The sequence below is a fragment of the Barbus barbus genome (genome assembly GCF_936440315.1).
Source record: "Barbus barbus genome assembly, chromosome: 2".
Lineage (NCBI taxonomy): Eukaryota > Metazoa > Chordata > Actinopteri > Cypriniformes > Cyprinidae > Barbus > Barbus barbus.
In genome coordinates, this window is record NC_136730.1 from 27,231,883 (window position 1) to 27,248,989 (window position 17,107).

The following is a 17,107-nucleotide window of genomic DNA, read 5'->3' on the forward strand; positions in this document are numbered from 1 at the left end:
GCCGGGAGATGATGTCTCTCTGATCGTCGGCGGAGGCCGGACACCTGGATGAGCCCCGGGGACATATCCCCAGTGAAGACCTTGACTAAAAATATAATAAAAATAAAATAAAATAACTAAAAATATAATAAAATATCTAACTACATAATACTATTATTGTTAGAAATTGCAACAATATAAAAATATAATACATTTATACATTTAAAATTTTAATTAAATCAATAATTAAACAATAAATAAACCATAATATCCTGGCCAGAGGAGAACTGGCCCCCCGACTGAGCCTGGTTTCTCCCAAGGTTTTTTTCTCCATTCTGTCACAGAGGGAGTTTTGGTTCCTTGCCACTGTCGCCTCTGGCTTGCTCAGTTGGGGACACTTAATTTCTAGTGATTATCATCAATTTGATTTCACAGATACTATTTAACTAAACTGAGCTAGACAATGACATCACTGAATTCAATAATGAAATGCCTTTAACTTTAAATTGAATGTTTAATCTTATTATTATACATTGCTGACACTCTATCCTCCAATTTGATACTGTTAAGTGCTTTGACACAATCTGTATTGGTAAAAGCGCTATATAAATAAAGGTGACTTGACTTGACTCCTTATTCATAAATCGGTTGAAAATCACATGGGACAGACAAGCTTATTTGTGGGGCGATCTGGATCTGCGGTTTGTCTCATTTTATAAATCAAATTACATCGCTGGGAAAATGTATGCTAAATGACTACAAAAGCACTGCACAAAACCGTGCAGCGTCAAAAGTCGCAATAATGGTAATCACTAGGCTATTCAATTCACTTATACAGGTGCATCTCAATAAATTAGAATGTCGTGGAAAAGTTCATTTATTTCAGTAATTCAACTCAAATTGTGAAACTCGTTTATTAAATAAATTCAGTGCACACAGACTGAAGTAGTTTAAGTCTTTGGTTCTTTTAATTGTGATGATATAGGCTCACATTTAACAAAACCCCACCAATTCAATCTCAACAAATTAGAATACTTCATAAGACCAATAAAAAAAACATTTTTAGTGAATTGTTGGCCTTCTGGAAAGTATGTTCATTTACTGTATATGTACTCAATACTTGGTAGTGGCTCCTTTTGCTTTAATTACTGCCTCAATTCGGCGTGGCATGGAGGTGATCAGTTTGTGGCACTGCTCAGGTGGTATGGAAGCCCAGGTTGCTTTGATAGCGGCCTTCAGGTCATCTGCATTGTTGTGTCTGGTGTCTCTCATCTTCCTCTTGACAATACCCCATAGATTCTCTATGGGGTTCAGGTCAGGCGAGTTTGCTGGCCAATCAAGCACAGTAACACCATGGTCATTGAACCAGCTTTTGGTACCTTTGGCAGTGTGGGCAGGTGTCAAGTCCTGCTGGAAAATGAAATCAGCATCTCCATAAAGCTTGTTAGCAGAAGGAAGCATGAAGTGCTCTAAAATCTCCTGGTTTGACTGTGGACTTCAGAAAACACAGTGGACCAACACCAGCAGATGACATGGCAGCCAAATCATCACTGACTGTGGAAACTTCACACTGGACTTCAAGCAACATGGATTCTGTGCCTCTCCACTCTTCCTCCAGACTCTGGGACCTTGATTTCCAAATGAAATGCAAAATTGACTTTCATCTGAAAAGAGCACTTTTGACCACTGAGCAACAGTCCAGTTCTTTTTCTCCACAGCCCAGGTAAGACGCTTCTGATGTTGTCTCTGGTTCAGAAGTGGCTTGATTGCCCTTTTCCTGAAGACGTCTGAGCGTGGAGACTCTTGATGCACTGACTCCAGCTTCAGTCCACTCCTTGTGAAGCTCTCCCAAGTGTTTGAATCAGCTTTGCTTGACAGTATTCTCAAGCTTGTAGTCATCCCTGTTGCTTGTGCACCTTTTCCTACCCAAATTCTTCCTTCTAGTCAACTTTGCATTTAATATGCTTTGATACAGCACTCTGTAAACAGCCACTCCTTTCAGTAATGACCCTCTGTGACTTACCCTCTTTGTGGAGGGTGTCAATGCTCGTCTTCTGGATCATTGCCAACTTAGCAGTGTTCTCCATTATTGTGGTTTCAAAGAACAAGAGATACCCTGAATGTATACTGTAGGAATGGTCATTAATTGAAACTCAAATGTAAATATTCTAATATTTTGAGATACTGATTTTTGACTTTCATGAGCTGTAAGCTCTAATCATCAAAATTAAAACAAAAAAAAACTTTTGAAATGTTTTACTTTACATGCAATGAATCTAAAATATATGAAAGTTTCACTTTTTGAAATAACTTACAAGAAAAAATGAACTTTTTCATGACATTCTAATTTATTGAGATGCACCTGTATTTATGTATGATATACACCCTTTACTATATGATGAAACTATCATAGTTATTTAAGCCCAGGTGCCACCTACAGACCTATTATGTGAAGTGTAGGCTGGCGAAATGGTGACGTGAAAGGACTTTATTATATTACCATTTCTGATAATTATGCAGCATTATGAAAGTGTCTTATGCTCATCAAGCTTGCATTTATTTGATCAAAAATACAGAAAAAAACTGTAGCCTAATATTGTGAAATATTACAATTTAAAATAATGTTTTTCTATTTCAATATACATTTATACTATTTTAATAAAACATCATTTATTTCTGTGATTCAAAGCTGAAAAAAAAAACTAATTTCTTGAAAAAAATAAAAATACTGACCTAAAGCTTTTGAACGGTAGGCTATATTGTTACAAAAGTTATATTTTAAATAAATTATAATAAATCAGCATTGCATAAAATGCATTAAGTAAATGAAGTAAATTAATAAAATATATAAAAAATGTTGATCAAATAAATGCAGGCTTGATGACTATAAGTGACTTCTTGCAAAAATATAAAATAGTAATGTATACAATCTTTTGACCTATAATTATTTTTCCTCATATTGCCCCTTTTTTACATTTGAGCCCCTGCCCCTGAGGAACTCTGTGCACGTCCCTGAGTGCTATCATATCATAAATAAATCATTACACTTAAACAAAATGCAGCCGTAAATACAGTAGGCTATACAATATCTCCAATCCCAGTGACTGTTCTGTTATCTCCTACACTCTTAAAAATAAAGGTGCTTCACGATGCCATAGAATAAACTTTTTTGTCGAAATGGTCCCATAAAGAACCTTTAACATCTGAAGAACCTTTCTGTTTCACAAAAGGTTCTTTGTGGTGAAAGAATGTTCTTCAGATTATAAAAAGGTAAGAAAGAGATGGTTCTTTAAAGAACCTTTGACTGAATGGTTCTTTGTGGAACCAAAAATGGTTCTTGGCATTGCCGTGAAGGACCTTTTAAGCACCTTTATTTTTTAAGAGTGTATTTATAATATTTCTTGTTGCATTGCATAAATATTCTTGTTTTAACAGCTCTACTACTGTACTGTAGGCTATCTCTGACGTGGCATATGAAGTGAACTTTTCATTGGTTCTAAACCTAAAAGCTGCCTAGCTATTTTGATGTTATTAATTTAGTAAATTACAGTTATAGAGCTCCCAGACAGCAGCTCTGACTCAAACACATTATTTTTATTGCATCATATTCAAGTCATTGTTTTGAAGTAGCACAAGCATGCTGTTAGACCGAACTGTAAATGTCTCATCATAGTGCACTTTTTGCTGGCGTTAAATTTTTTACTGCTGTCACAGCTGTTTTCACATGCAGCTAACTTACGATTTTAACACATGTCCTCATTTCTTTCTTTAGAATCTGTTATTTGAATGTAGAAAAGAGGTATTGTGAGTTAATTGTATGTTAGGGCAATTGCTTTTTATTTATGTAAACCTATGCTTATGCACTAGAAATCTTTCCACATGCATTATTATTATTATTAAATATAGCCTAACAAAATAAATAATTGTTATATTATGATAATTATTTATGATAGTAAAATGTGAATTTTAAATGCAAATTCTCACAAATTACCCTATAGTAGCCTACATATGAAATAAATTAAAGATAAAGGTTTTAATAGCTAAGTATTATTCTGCATTCTGAATGTTATCAAGGTAACATTCAGACTCAAAATGAAGTGTCAGTGTTAAATGTCCAAAAGCATTATAACGGTGGTAATGATGAGCTCCCTTGTCAAGCCCTCTGCCCTTCCAAGTAGCTAAAAAGCTGGACACAGTGATGCCCACTTTTAAATAGAAATCGCCCTCGATGTTTTTCTATTCAGATCTCAGACGAATTGATTTATTTGCAGTCGACAGCTCAATTATACTAGTAATTCAAAGTGCGTTAGCTATTCAAATATTTAACAGGTCCTTACAGACGTCGTCCTCAGCACACAGCGCAGTCGGCTTTAGAGGAGGCGGGGCCTGATCGGATCAATCACAGCGCTCTTCATTCACCTGTTACCGCTGTCATTAGCCTCGGTCCACACTCAACCGCACCACTCAAGACACTTCTGCGCTCTTTACAACATCTAATCCGCTGTTCAGCGAAGAGGGAGCAATGACTGGCCATCACTGGGGATATGGGGAGGACAACGGTAAGTTAATTGCACTTATTTAATTGCCGTCCGATTCTGAGTTTACAAGAACGCATCAATCCCCAAATGTCTTTGTAAATCGGGTTTGACCACTGCACAGCACCGTACAGTAACTGTTGAACTTCAAAATACATGCATTTTTTTAAATAGACTTTTGTTTCTGAAAAGCTGGAAGTTGCTTTCAAGAATAGGCTCATATCAAGTCACCTCTCCACTAGAGAGGAAGCTGTTAAGAAAAAAATTATTTGTGCAACTTTTGAAATGGGACATTATTGTAACAGCAACAGGTATGCAATAAAAGTTTAAAATATGTATTATATAAATTGCTTTTATATAAATTGCTCGACTTATCATTTTAGCTTGCTAGTCGACTACTTAGGTGGTAAATGTTTACCTTACACTTATGTTTACCTTTCTGCTATTTTTTAGATTTTAATTTTATTTATTATTTTTTTTGAAGAGATAAAATGCAATACAGAATACCATTTGAACCATAGATAAATTATTAAATGATTATTAGCCAATTTTTATATTATTATTATTAGTTATTATTTATATTATTATTATTATTATTACCTATTATTAATATTATTAAATAAACTAGGCCTATTTAAGTAAATGTTGAGCATGCTGTGACTGGCCTTGTGAAAAGCGCTTTTGCAGGTTCATCAGATCACAAAACTAACTCCTTGCCGTGGATACATCATCGTTGGAATGTATGAGTTTTATTACAGAGAAGCCATGCAAATTTAATTTTACAGAGGTCTACCTGAAAAATAATCACTGTCTGATAATGCTTAAAAGAAGAGGAGTCCTCACCACAAGTATAACAAGAACGACAGCTACATCAAGGAAATGTATTGTTGGAATCACTTTTATTCATATATATATATATATATATATATATATTAGACAGTCAAAATCCATGGAGACTTATACATTTTAGCAGACACTTATTTTAAAATCGGTCCAACTTTAAGCATGAAATCAAATAAAATTGATGCTGTACACATTACTAGTGTTGTGGTGAATAATCCTTGCAAGTTAATCCATCAAAATAATTTGTTTGTCTTCATAATATTTAATAATATTTAATAAAAAAATCAGAAAAAAGATTTCCTCTTAGGAATGTCATTCCTCTGATTACATCAGTTTGTCAGATGGCAACTTTAGTGCCATACGGTTTCAGGACAGCAGAGTCAGGCCAGCATGCTTTAATCTCCACATATAACTTCCGGTCTCAGACTGCTAGCCTGGCTCTGCTGAGATATACGGCTCTGTGGTTCTGCAGCTGGTTATTGCAACCATCAGTTTGTTGTCCACTAGAGATGTGTGCTAAAATCAAGCAGACTTTATAGCATGCATTCTAGTTGTAATCACAGAACTTAAACTGCAGCACACTTAGAATAAACATATACTTTAACTGTTGTCTGTTGGTGTGGCCACTAATCATTTTAGTTTTCTGTTTTTGGTGTGAACAGACTAGTTTTGACTGGAAAATGCCATCCAGATATCATGCAATGCACAACATCACACCAAATGAAGAAACCTGATTTGAATATCAAGATGAGTGTTCCAGCCAAATTAGTAACAAGCTTCATTATCACTACAGTTAATATTATTAACAGATGATTTTGAATCCCTCAGTTAAACCGTAACATAAAGACAGACTCATTAGAGCTATAGCCAGCTTGCAGTGGGTTAGTTTTTGTGCCTGTACTCGATCATTCATTATATGTCCAGTCATCTGTCCATGGCCGGTCCACTGTTAATGCGAGATTAGCCCAGTTATCTTTTAAGGGGATAGTTGCTGCTTAAACAACGTAACCAGGCTGTATGTGATTTCAAGACTGGCTCCCTGCTACACTTTCTGGAAGATATAGAAATGTTGTTGGATCACATTCACACTAAACTAACTCCGATGCATAAAAATGTTTAATAGTGAATTGCTGACACTTAATATTACTGATATTACTGTGTTAACATGCCTAAATGCCCCCCCCCCCCCCAAAAATAAAAAAAATAAAAAAATAATTAAAAACCTGTTTTTTTTTTCTTTTTCTTTTCCGAATTATGAAGAAGCCTGCCTCCAAAGCCGTTTATAACTTCCTTGCTGTAATTATAAATTTATTTTTATTTTTTAATAAACCATTAAGTTGTGTTCCCATATACATTTACTACAGTAAAGTTACAAATTCCATAATTCCTAAAATGTATTTGACATGCACATTTCTCTTCAAAAAAAAAAAAAAAGTAAAACTGAAAAAGTTTCAAAGTAGTTTCAAGCTACTTTTTAAGCTCACACACACACACACACACACACACACACACACACACATTGGTTTTTGTGGTTTATGGGACTCTCCATAGGCGGAATGGTTTTTATACTGAACAAACTGTGTGCTATTGCCCTACACCAACCCTACACCTAAACTTAGCCCTCATAGGAGACATTGTGCATTTTTAGATTTTCAAAAAAACACCATTTAGTATGTTTTTTAAGACTTTTGAATTACGGGGACATAGGCAGTGTCCTTATAAACCACCTTCATATTGTAATACCTCTGTCATACCCATGTCATTATACAAATTTGTGTCCTCATAAACCACATAAACATGCACACACACACACACACACACACACACACAATATCTAATGTAATGTAGATAACTACATTAAATACAGTAAGTTTCAATGCAGTATGTTATGTTAACTTGAAAAGATTCACTGTTATAACATTCAATAATGTCTGCTTGGTTAATATTGTTTTTCTAGGTCCAACAGAATGGTACAAAGACTATCCCATTGCCGAGGGTAATCGCCAATCACCTATTGATATAGTCCCTGCAGATGCTGTATTTGATGCCAGACTGTCTCCTATCTCGCTGTCTTACAACAACTGCACCTCTGTCAGCATATCAAACAATGGCCATTCTGTGGTAGTGGAGTTCATTGACTCAGATGAGAGATCAGGTTGGTGTCAGTGACATAACATTATGCTTTAAAATGATACTGTCATGGTTGGTTGATTGATTGGTCTCTTGATGTTCAGTGAAGAACACAGCTTTGAGCAGGCAACGTTCTTCAGATTTTCTTCAGATTTTAGTTTTTGAACTAGTTTCTGCTTCTAATCGGAACTCTCATGTTGTGCACAGCCGCTGTGAAATTGTTGTATGTATTAAATAGTTTTCAGTAATTTAAGCTGAAATTATATAAATCTAAATATTAGATTAAAAACTTTTAATTACATTAAAAACTAAGGTTTAATTTGACTAAAATGACCATAAACATTACAATTAAAATGAAAACTGAAGCTGATCCAAAATATTAATAAAAAACTATAATAATATAAAAATAGCACTAAAACAACACTGGCCCGTACTGCCACTCACAGCAGAAAGAATGTGCACAAATGACCCTGTCATTTTAGTTCTCTTCTTACCACTTGAGCTCTGGAATGTATGAAATTGTTATATGAAATTGCTCATATCAAAAATAGTAACTCTGTTCATTCTGCAGTCATTAAAAGGGAAGATAATTTGTGGTCTGAGCCCTCTTACAGAGAAACCTATTACGTAAGATGTGATATTAATCTCAGGTGTCCCCAGAATGTGTCTGTGTTTTAACCTCAAACCAAAGTTTCAGCTCAAAATACCCCACAGTTCATTTGTCATTCCATGCTGTAAACTGCATTTTTGAGTGGAAGCAAAAACTCGCTGTTTTCGTGCATACAGTGGGTACGGAAAGTATTCAGACCCCCCCTTAAATTTTTCACTCTTTGTTATATTGCAGCCATTTGCTAAAATCATTTAAGTTCATTTTTTTCCTCATTAATGTACACACAGCATATTGACAGAAAAACACAGAATTGTTGACATTTTTGGAGATTTATTAAAAAAGAAAAACTGAAATATCACATGGTTCTAAGTATTCAGACCCTTTGTTCAGTATTTAGTAGAAGCACCCTTTTGATCTAATACAGCCATAAGTCTTTTTGGGAAAGATGCAACAAGTTTTTCACACCTGGATTTGGGGATCCTCTGCCATTCCTCCTTGCAGATCCTCTCCAGTTCTGTCAGGTTGGATGGTAAACGTGGGTGGACAGCCATTTTTAGGTCTCTCCAGAGATGCTCAATTGGGTATAAGTCAGGGCTCTGGCTGGGCCATTCAGGAACAGTCAGGGAGTTGTTGTGAAGCCACTCCTTCGTTATTTTAGCTGTGTGCTTAGGGTCATTGTCTTGTTGGAAGGTAAACCTTCGGCCCAGTCTGAGGTCCTGAGCACTCGTCCAGGATTTCATCCAGGATTTCCCTGTACTTGGCCGAATTCATCTTTCCCTTGATTGCAACCAGTCGTCCTGTCCCTGCAGCTGAAAAGCACCCCCACAGCATGATGCTGCCACCACCATGCTTCACTGTTGGGACTGTATTGGACAGGTGATGAGCAGTGCCTGGTTTTTTCCACACATACCGCTTAGAATTAAGGCCAAAAAGTTCTATCTTGGTCTCATCAGACCAGAGAATCTTATTTCTCACCATCTTGTGGTCCTTCAGGTGTTTTTGTGTGTCTTGCACTGAGGAGAGGCTTCCGTCGGGCCACTCTGCCATAAAGCCCCGGCTGGTGGAGGGCTGCAGTGATGGTTGACTTTCTACATCTTTCTCCCATCTCCCGACTGCATCTCTGGAGCTCAGCCACAGTGATCTTTGGGTTCTTCTTTACCTCTCTCACCAAAGCTCTTCTCCCCCGATAGCTCAGTTTGGCCGGACGGCCAGCTCTAAGAAGGGTTCTGGTCGTCCCAAACGTCTTCCATTTAAGGATTATGGATGCCACTGTGCTCTTAGGAACCTTAAGTACAGCAGAATTTTTTTTGTAACCTTGGCCAGATCTGTGCCTTGCCACAATTCTGTCTCTGAGCTCTTCAGGCAGTTCCTTTTGACCTCATGATTCTCATTTGCTCTGACATGCACTGTGAGCTGTAATGTCTTATATAGACAGGCGTGTGGCTTTCCTAATCAAGTCCAGTCAGTATAATCAAACACAGCTGGACTCAAATGAAGGTGTAGAACCATCTCAAGGATGATCCGAAGAAATGGACAGCACCTGAGTTAAATATATGAGTGTCACAGCAAAGGGTCTGAATACTTAGGACCATGTGATATTTCAGTTTTTCTTTTTTAATAAATCTGCAAAAATGTCAACAATTCTGTGTTTTTCTGTCAATATGGGGTGCTGTGTGTACATTAATGAGGAAAAAATTAACTTAAATGATTTTAGCAAATGGTTGCAATATAACAAAGAGTGAAAAATTTAAGGGGGTCTGAATACTTTCCGTACCCACTGTATATCTTTATTGAGCTAATGCAAATGACACAATGCTCCCTGTGTGCGCCTCATTCACTCAGGCAACAACAAAAACAACATCTGTTTAGTTTTGATTATCAAAGATCAATCGTGGTCACTCTCACTTTACGTTGCAGTCTTCGTCATCATGAAAGTTTATTATTTGCATGTGCTTTAAAGCCATATCAGTTTAAACTACTGATGTATGGTTTTGTGAGCGCACGTACAGACGTGTGAGTACTAAAGTAAGTTCACTTTTACATCTTATTGTGCTTACACTCTCTCTAAAACACACAAGGTTATGTCAAAAACACCAAAGTCACAAAGTCGGTTATGTCTGGGAAAGAAATCACGTGTATATTAGATGTGTGTATTAAAGTGATAGCAGCATTATATAAAGTATCTACTGCTGCTGCTAATATGAATCAAATAAAAGAAAAACAGAAAATGATTTGCTGTTCTTAATTGAAAATCTTTGTTGATTCAATACAATATATTTCTTACATGAACGCTGCTGTTAAATGCTCTGAACATCTTATTTTGAGACCGATTTCTGATTTAAGGTTAAAATTAACGAGCAGAGTGGATGGATTATTACCACAGTAGGGTGGTTGTGTACACACGCTGCGAACACATTATTATGTTCAAAAACAACAAAAGGGAATTTTGTCTAATGGGTCCCCTTTAAAGATCTGCAAAGCTTTTAAGTTGTCATTGTGAAATTTTTGAGAGTTTTCAAAGTTTCCCTTATGAAACATCCCTGTTTGTGAGAAAGAGATCTAAGCAATAAGCAAACAAATGTGAGGTGTGTGTGTATATAGAGTAGAGCAAGGAGAGGTTGGTGACATGCTTGACTACAGATTTCTCCATGAATTGAAGTGGTTAGACGTATTGGGTGTGCAAAACACCAAGCTCGTTTTTCAGATACTCGTTTTGTTCACCCTTCATTGCATTTTGAGTCTTTAAAAAAAAAAGGTGATATTCACTTTAAATGGAAGTCAGGGGCGTTCACACAGAACATGTTTTTGTATTCCTTTGCACTGCTTTTCCATTGTTTCTATGTAAAACTATTTGACAGATGTGTTTGACTGTTGCGCTCGCGTCTCACATCTTTTGCAGTGTCTCACGCATGACACCGTGTTCTAAAACATGCCGCTCAAGTTAAAAGAAGCTTGTGTCTCTATACCTTGCATCTTCATTCCTGCCCTTTTTTTGCGTTTTTAAAAGAAAAACAAAAAACCCATTCAGTGTGAATGGCCCCTTAACTGCTCTTTCTTTTTGACAGTGATCCAGGGAGGTCCTCTGGAAAACATGTACAGACTTAAACAGTTTCACTTCCACTGGGGATGCAAAGGTTGCAGTGGCTCTGAACACACGGTTGGTGGGAAAACCTACGCTTCTGAGGTGAGGGGGCAGAACAGGGACACTTTCTGCTCTGTGTAGTCTATTCTTTATAGCAAGTATATTTGTTTACACTGTCTTTGTTGCAATCTGTTGGCCTGAACTCTGTCTCTCTCCAGCTTCATCTGGTTCATTGGAATGCCATAAAGTACAAGTCCTTTGGTGAGGCAGCAGCAGCACCTGATGGCCTGGCTGTCCTTGGCATCTTTCTGGAAGTTAGTCTTAGTGTGAATCAGGACTCATTTAACCTGTTACCCTGCGCCCCTATTTTTGAGCATTTTGTAAAAAACGATATAACCAAATAAAAATGTCTGTAGCTCTTGAACCCTAAGGTCTATATTTAAAAATCTGGTGTTGTTTGAAACTAGACACTTGATCCTTTGTTACTCTAGAGTCATAATAACTCAAAATTAGTATAGCAATAGAGTAAAACAAGGTAAAATATACATGAAATTGACTCGCGATATGTTTTAATGAAGCTCACTAAGGGAAAAATGGATGAGACTTTCATGCCAAAGGCCTGAAAACACCATAAAGATAAAGCTGAACATCTGACCATGTTTTGATTCAAATTTGAGGATGATACTCCCAAAAATGTAGTTTCTGTAAGCTTTTATTTAAAAAAAATCTAGGCGTCCTTTCAAAAAAGCCATTTGGAGACCCCAAATAGACACTTTGTAAACAAATGTCCAAATGAGTCAAAACTACATAATACATATATGTATATCAATTCAGAACTGCTCTGCCCACCAAAACACACAATAAAAAACTATTTCTGAACAGCATTTGTAGTGCTGACTCATTTAGTCATTTGGTTAGTCTACAAATGGCATTTTTGAAAAAAAACGCCTAAATATTTCCTGAAATAAAATATTAAATAATAATTTTTTTATAGGTAAAGACTTACAGAAAGTACATCTTTATGGTATTTCATTTCAAGAAAAGCTTTGGAAATAGTTCACCCAAAATTTTTAATTTGCTAAAAATTTGCTCACCCTCAGGCCATCCAAATGTGCATTGTTTCTTCATCGGAACAGATTTGGACAAATTTAGCATTACATCACTTTGCAATGGATCCTCAGCAGTGAATGGGTGCCGTCAGAATGAGACTCCAAACAGCTGATAAAAACATCACAATAATCCATAAGTAATCCAGTCCATCAGATAAAGGGATAGTTCACCCAAAAATGAAAATTCTGTCATTAATTTCTCACCCTCATGTCGTTCCAAACCCATAAAACCTCCGTTCATCTTCGGGAAACCAATACAAATATTTTGATGAATTCCGAGAGCTCTCTGACCCTCCCATAGACGGCAAGGATTCTAACGCGATCAAGGCTCAGAAACGTAGCAAGGACATCGTTAAAATAATCCATGTGACATCAGGGGTTCAACCATAATTTTACGAAGCTACGAGAATACTTTTTGTGTGCAAGAAAAGCAAAAATAACTTTATTCAACAATTCGTCTCCTCCGCGTTACCCTAGCGCCATTTTGGAGAGTATCACATACGTAAACAATGTATGCAACGTATATATGCAGATATGTAGTTTGCATTCAGATCAAAGCATATACAACATATCCGCGTACAGAATTTTCATTTTTTGGTGAACTATCCCTTTAATGTCTCTTGAAGCATGCTGTATTGTAGAAGTTACAAATTGTGGCTTATTGTAATGTTTTTTCCATTTCTGAGCAAGTGATGTAATGCAAAATTTCTCCAAATCTGCGCTGATGAAGAAATAAACTTATCTTGGATGGCTTGAGGATGTGTGCATTTTCAAAATGTTGTTTTTCTATTTATTTTTTGGCAAACTATTCCTATTAAGATAAAGAACAAAATAATGTAGCATTAGATGAAGAGCATGGGATTTGTATTAGGAGGAAAATAAAAATGTTATTTATTTAAATAAACAGATCCGTAAAAGAATACTTTTTAATATTAGAAAAATCAAGTACAGAAAGATATAAATATCCACAGTAAAGTGCATATTGTATCTCTATTCTAATAATTATTATTATTTTTTTCCAGATAGGTGATGAGCACAGAGCTCTTCATCAGATAACAGATGCCTTGTATATGGTTAAATTCAAGGTATGTTTATTTATGTAGTAAATTTATGAAAAATGGGGAAAATATTAATTCATTTACGCTATTTTTGAGAGAATGCATGAATGATTATATTAAATCAACAGAGGTCTTCGGGTAGCTTGCACTTTAGTCCTCTTTTTTTTTTGCGTCTGATTGAGTTTGGAACCCCCCAGACACCTCTTTGCTTGTGATTTCATTTGTAAATACTTGTCTTGAAATATGTTAATCAGGTTCTAAGGATTCAAATTAGCACCTCTCAGGTGTTTTTTTTTTCTTCTTCCGAATATCTTCACACCTTTGTATTTAGAGTAATAATCTGTTTCTTCAGCATTATTTTAATTTATGCATTTATGCATAAGAATCACATTCTTTAATTTGATTAATTTTCTTCCATATTTTTATTTGCTTCAAATTTTAGTTGAATTTACACAAATACTCTAACCAAATATCCAATAGTGTAGAAAACTAATATATTGAGAATTGGCCTTTGAAAAAACATATTTTAGTCAGTCACTATAAATATTGTGGCTTGTGACTTCTTCAGTATATTGTTGTTACAGCCCTGTTTAGAGCATCTTCATTTACTAAAACTCTGCTTTACAGTTCAATCATTTTATGCTTGTTTTTATTTATTTTTTTCTTGTAGGGAAGTGTTACTGATTTTAAGGGCTTTAACCCAAAGTGCCTCCTACCAAACAGTCTGGAGTACTGGACGTACCCAGGCTCTCTCACGACTCCTCCACTGTATGAGAGCGTCACTTGGATTTTGCTGAAAGAACCTATTTATGTGTCTGAGAAGCAGGTGAGTTGCTTTTGTGGGCTGCTTTTAGGTTTTCTTTAACTTTTATATATTTTTTTTAAAACTGAATTGCTAGTGTTTGTCAAGACCATCATCTGGTCTATTGACAGATGTCGGTTTATGAAAATGAATGGTTGTGGAGGATAGATGGATGTGGGAGCACTCCCGCTGAATCAAAATCATTGGTAGTGATGTAAATTAGGGATAGTCCACAGTATCCCAGTGTGCTGGTGGTGACAGTGAATATGGTCAGAAATGATCTCATCTGCTGACATGATTGCATGTCTGGTTTCTGTAACAGATTTTGCATAAATAATGATTATGTATTTGTGTGTATAACACACACACACACACACTCACTCGCACACAAATAATATGTGCACAATACCAGGGTGTGCTGTTATCTGTGAATGTATCTGTTTAAAAGTGTCCGATTGAGTGACTCTCAAAACTCTTGAGTGTTTGTGAAAGAATCCTTTTGTAACGACAGGGGTTCAGCCCAGAATTAGTTTCAGTCAAACAAAGTGTGCACATCTTCACAACATTAAACACAACTGAAATCCTACTGTGGATTCAAAACGCTATAGAGGTAATTGTAGCCCCAGATTTGTGCTGCATACACCACACATACAGAAATTATTTATCAGCTTTTAATCAGCAAAGTTACATTAAACTAGATAAAGATGACAGCAAAGATATTTATAATGTAACAAAAGATTTTTATTTAAAATAAATGCTGTTCTTTTAAACTTTTCATTTGTCATATCAAATATATATCACAGTTTCAAGCAGCACAAATGTTTCCAACACTGCTAATAATAAGGAAGAGCACCACATCAGCATATTAGAGCGAGGATCATGTGACACTGAAGACTAAAGTAATGGCTACTGAAAATTCAACTTTGGAGTAAATTGTATGTATGTGTATATATATATGTATGTATACGCATGTAAATTATTTTTTTTTTTAAATTTTGATATTACTTTACATTTTGTGAGACTTTTTTGGTCAATTTTAAAAATTCTTACTGATGACAAACTTTTGAATGATAGTGCATGTCCTTTGCTTTGAAGTGTCATATTACTAGATTTGCATTTCAGATCCATATGTCTATGTACATCTGAAAGACTGGACTGTGGATTTGGTCTCCGGCTCTTGTTTAGTCCCTCAGACTTTGTACAAGGAAATTGAATTAAAGTAAGCATGAGCAGTTTGGCATGTTGGTGGCACAGTCATGACAGCAGCCTAGTGTGTCTGGGCTGTACAAGGTCTGACTTTGATCTTGTACAGCTTATTAAAATGATTAATGAGCTAGAAGTAGAAAAAGCTCAGGAGATTCACAGCATGGAGAACCAAGCCTGTTACATAAGACTTGGTACCAAAGTTGATTTCTTTTGCAGTGCAGCGTGTCACTTTGCCTGGTTCTGTCTCACGTGCTGTTTTTCATGCTTTTTGGTCTTAGATGGGAAAGTTCCGGACATTGCTGTTTAACGGAGAGGAAGAAGACGACCAAAAGCGCATGGAGAACAACTTCCGACCACCACAGCCGCTGAAAGGCAGGACAGTGCGGGCCTCTTTTAAGTAGCCTGCACCACCAGTTGTGATCAGCTATATTTCAAGACTGCTCTAGAATGACCTCTGAGGTTGAAACATGAATTTTAAGGGTGTGGGGTTTGTATAGTCATGTCATTCTCTGTCTGCTGCCTAAAGGTTTTGGCCAATGACCTCAAACACAGATTGACTTTGACATTGAGCTCTTTGAATCTGAGGCTCTGCATTCTTAGATCCCTTCTCATCCACCTTGATCAGGCTTCTGCAAATAGATCCTTGTTGCAGGTGACTGAGATATTATAAGCTGCATGGCTGTCGCCTGCTTTTTCACTGCTAAAGGAAATGGTTAGTAATCCAGGATCCTGAAATTGAACCTGTTAGTCGCCACCAGAGGCTCTTGTTAACTTCTTATATAGGGCATGTGTGGTGTTATTTAAGCTGTTCGTAGTAAGGCTCATGGTGCTTCCAAGAACACAGACCTGGTGGTGGCAGGATGACACTCCATTATCACTGAAAGTTGCATGAATAGACGAAAATGGCTCAGTAATGAAAGTAGATAGCATTTCAGTTTACCTGATTGTTGTGTGTCCAAGAAGTAAGTTTTTACATATTCTTTTATCAACATTGCGCTGCAGTCACTGTAGTGAATGTTCTTGTGCTGTCAGTGAAGCCTTATAAATGCTCTTACAGTAATAAGAGGCTGATTTTGGCGGGTTGAAATGAAATGGATTACACTGTTCACGCTTTAAAAAACAGTTCCTATTATTAATGTAATTCCTAATGGAATCTCTGGCATGACTGTAGGAGTGTTACGGAAGATCTCTAACAGGTCAGAGCTGTATTAAGACTCGACTCCTGGACAACATCCAGCTGAAATGGCAAGGATTTTCTTTTGGGTGTTTGGTGGCTGGCATGGTTTCATAAATATGTTATATTTTATTTAGTTTTTATGTTTATTATGTACAAAATAAAATTATTTTAATAATCCATATGTCTTTGCTACTGACATATATGTGCATTTAAAATACTTGTTACTTCTAAAAAGAACTGCAGTCAGATAAAGTTACAATTATTTTGATTCTTTCTCTGTTATTTCTCCGTGAGCTTTCAGTCCTGCTGCTTGCTTCAAAAATCAATAAATGGAAAAGAGGTAGCAAGGAGTGCCTTTCATGTGTGCCTTTTCCTCTACACAATACTTTACCTTGCATATAGTGCACAGTAAGATCCCAAGTGACCACGAAGACCTTAAAAAAAGGATAAAACTTACAGCACAATAATATTATTCTCACTTAATATCCATTAGTTTCGTTTAATCAGACAGTTGTCTCATTTTAGGGATTTATTTTAAAAAGGAATACTGAACCTCTCTGGCGCCCGCATATGCTG

The 17,107-nt window shown here is 36.2% G+C and overlaps 1 protein-coding gene across 1 annotated transcript; it reads left to right on the top strand.

Moving 5' to 3' along the window:
• The first annotated feature begins 4,406 nt into the window (after positions 1-4,406).
• Positions 4,407-16,882, top strand: ca7 (carbonic anhydrase VII). The gene is made up of 7 exons (XM_079432829.1): positions 4,407-4,538; positions 7,315-7,512; positions 11,163-11,281; positions 11,398-11,493; positions 13,311-13,373; positions 14,017-14,172; positions 15,633-16,882. The coding sequence occupies exons 1-7, from the start codon at positions 4,502-4,504 to the stop codon at positions 15,753-15,755; spliced, it is 792 nt and encodes a 263-aa protein (XP_079288955.1). The 5' UTR covers positions 4,407-4,501; the 3' UTR covers positions 15,756-16,882.
• The last annotated feature ends 225 nt before the right edge of the window (positions 16,883-17,107 follow it).

Coding starts and splice junctions, on each gene's coding strand:
- ca7 (XM_079432829.1), top strand. CDS start 4,502: ATGACTGGCCATCACTGGGGATATGGGGAGGACAACG. Junction 7,513..11,162: donor TGACTCAGATGAGAGATCAG/GTTGGTGTCAGT, acceptor TCTTTTTGACAG/TGATCCAGGGAGGTCCTCTG. Junction 14,173..15,632: donor TTTATGTGTCTGAGAAGCAG/GTGAGTTGCTTT, acceptor TTTTGGTCTTAG/ATGGGAAAGTTCCGGACATT.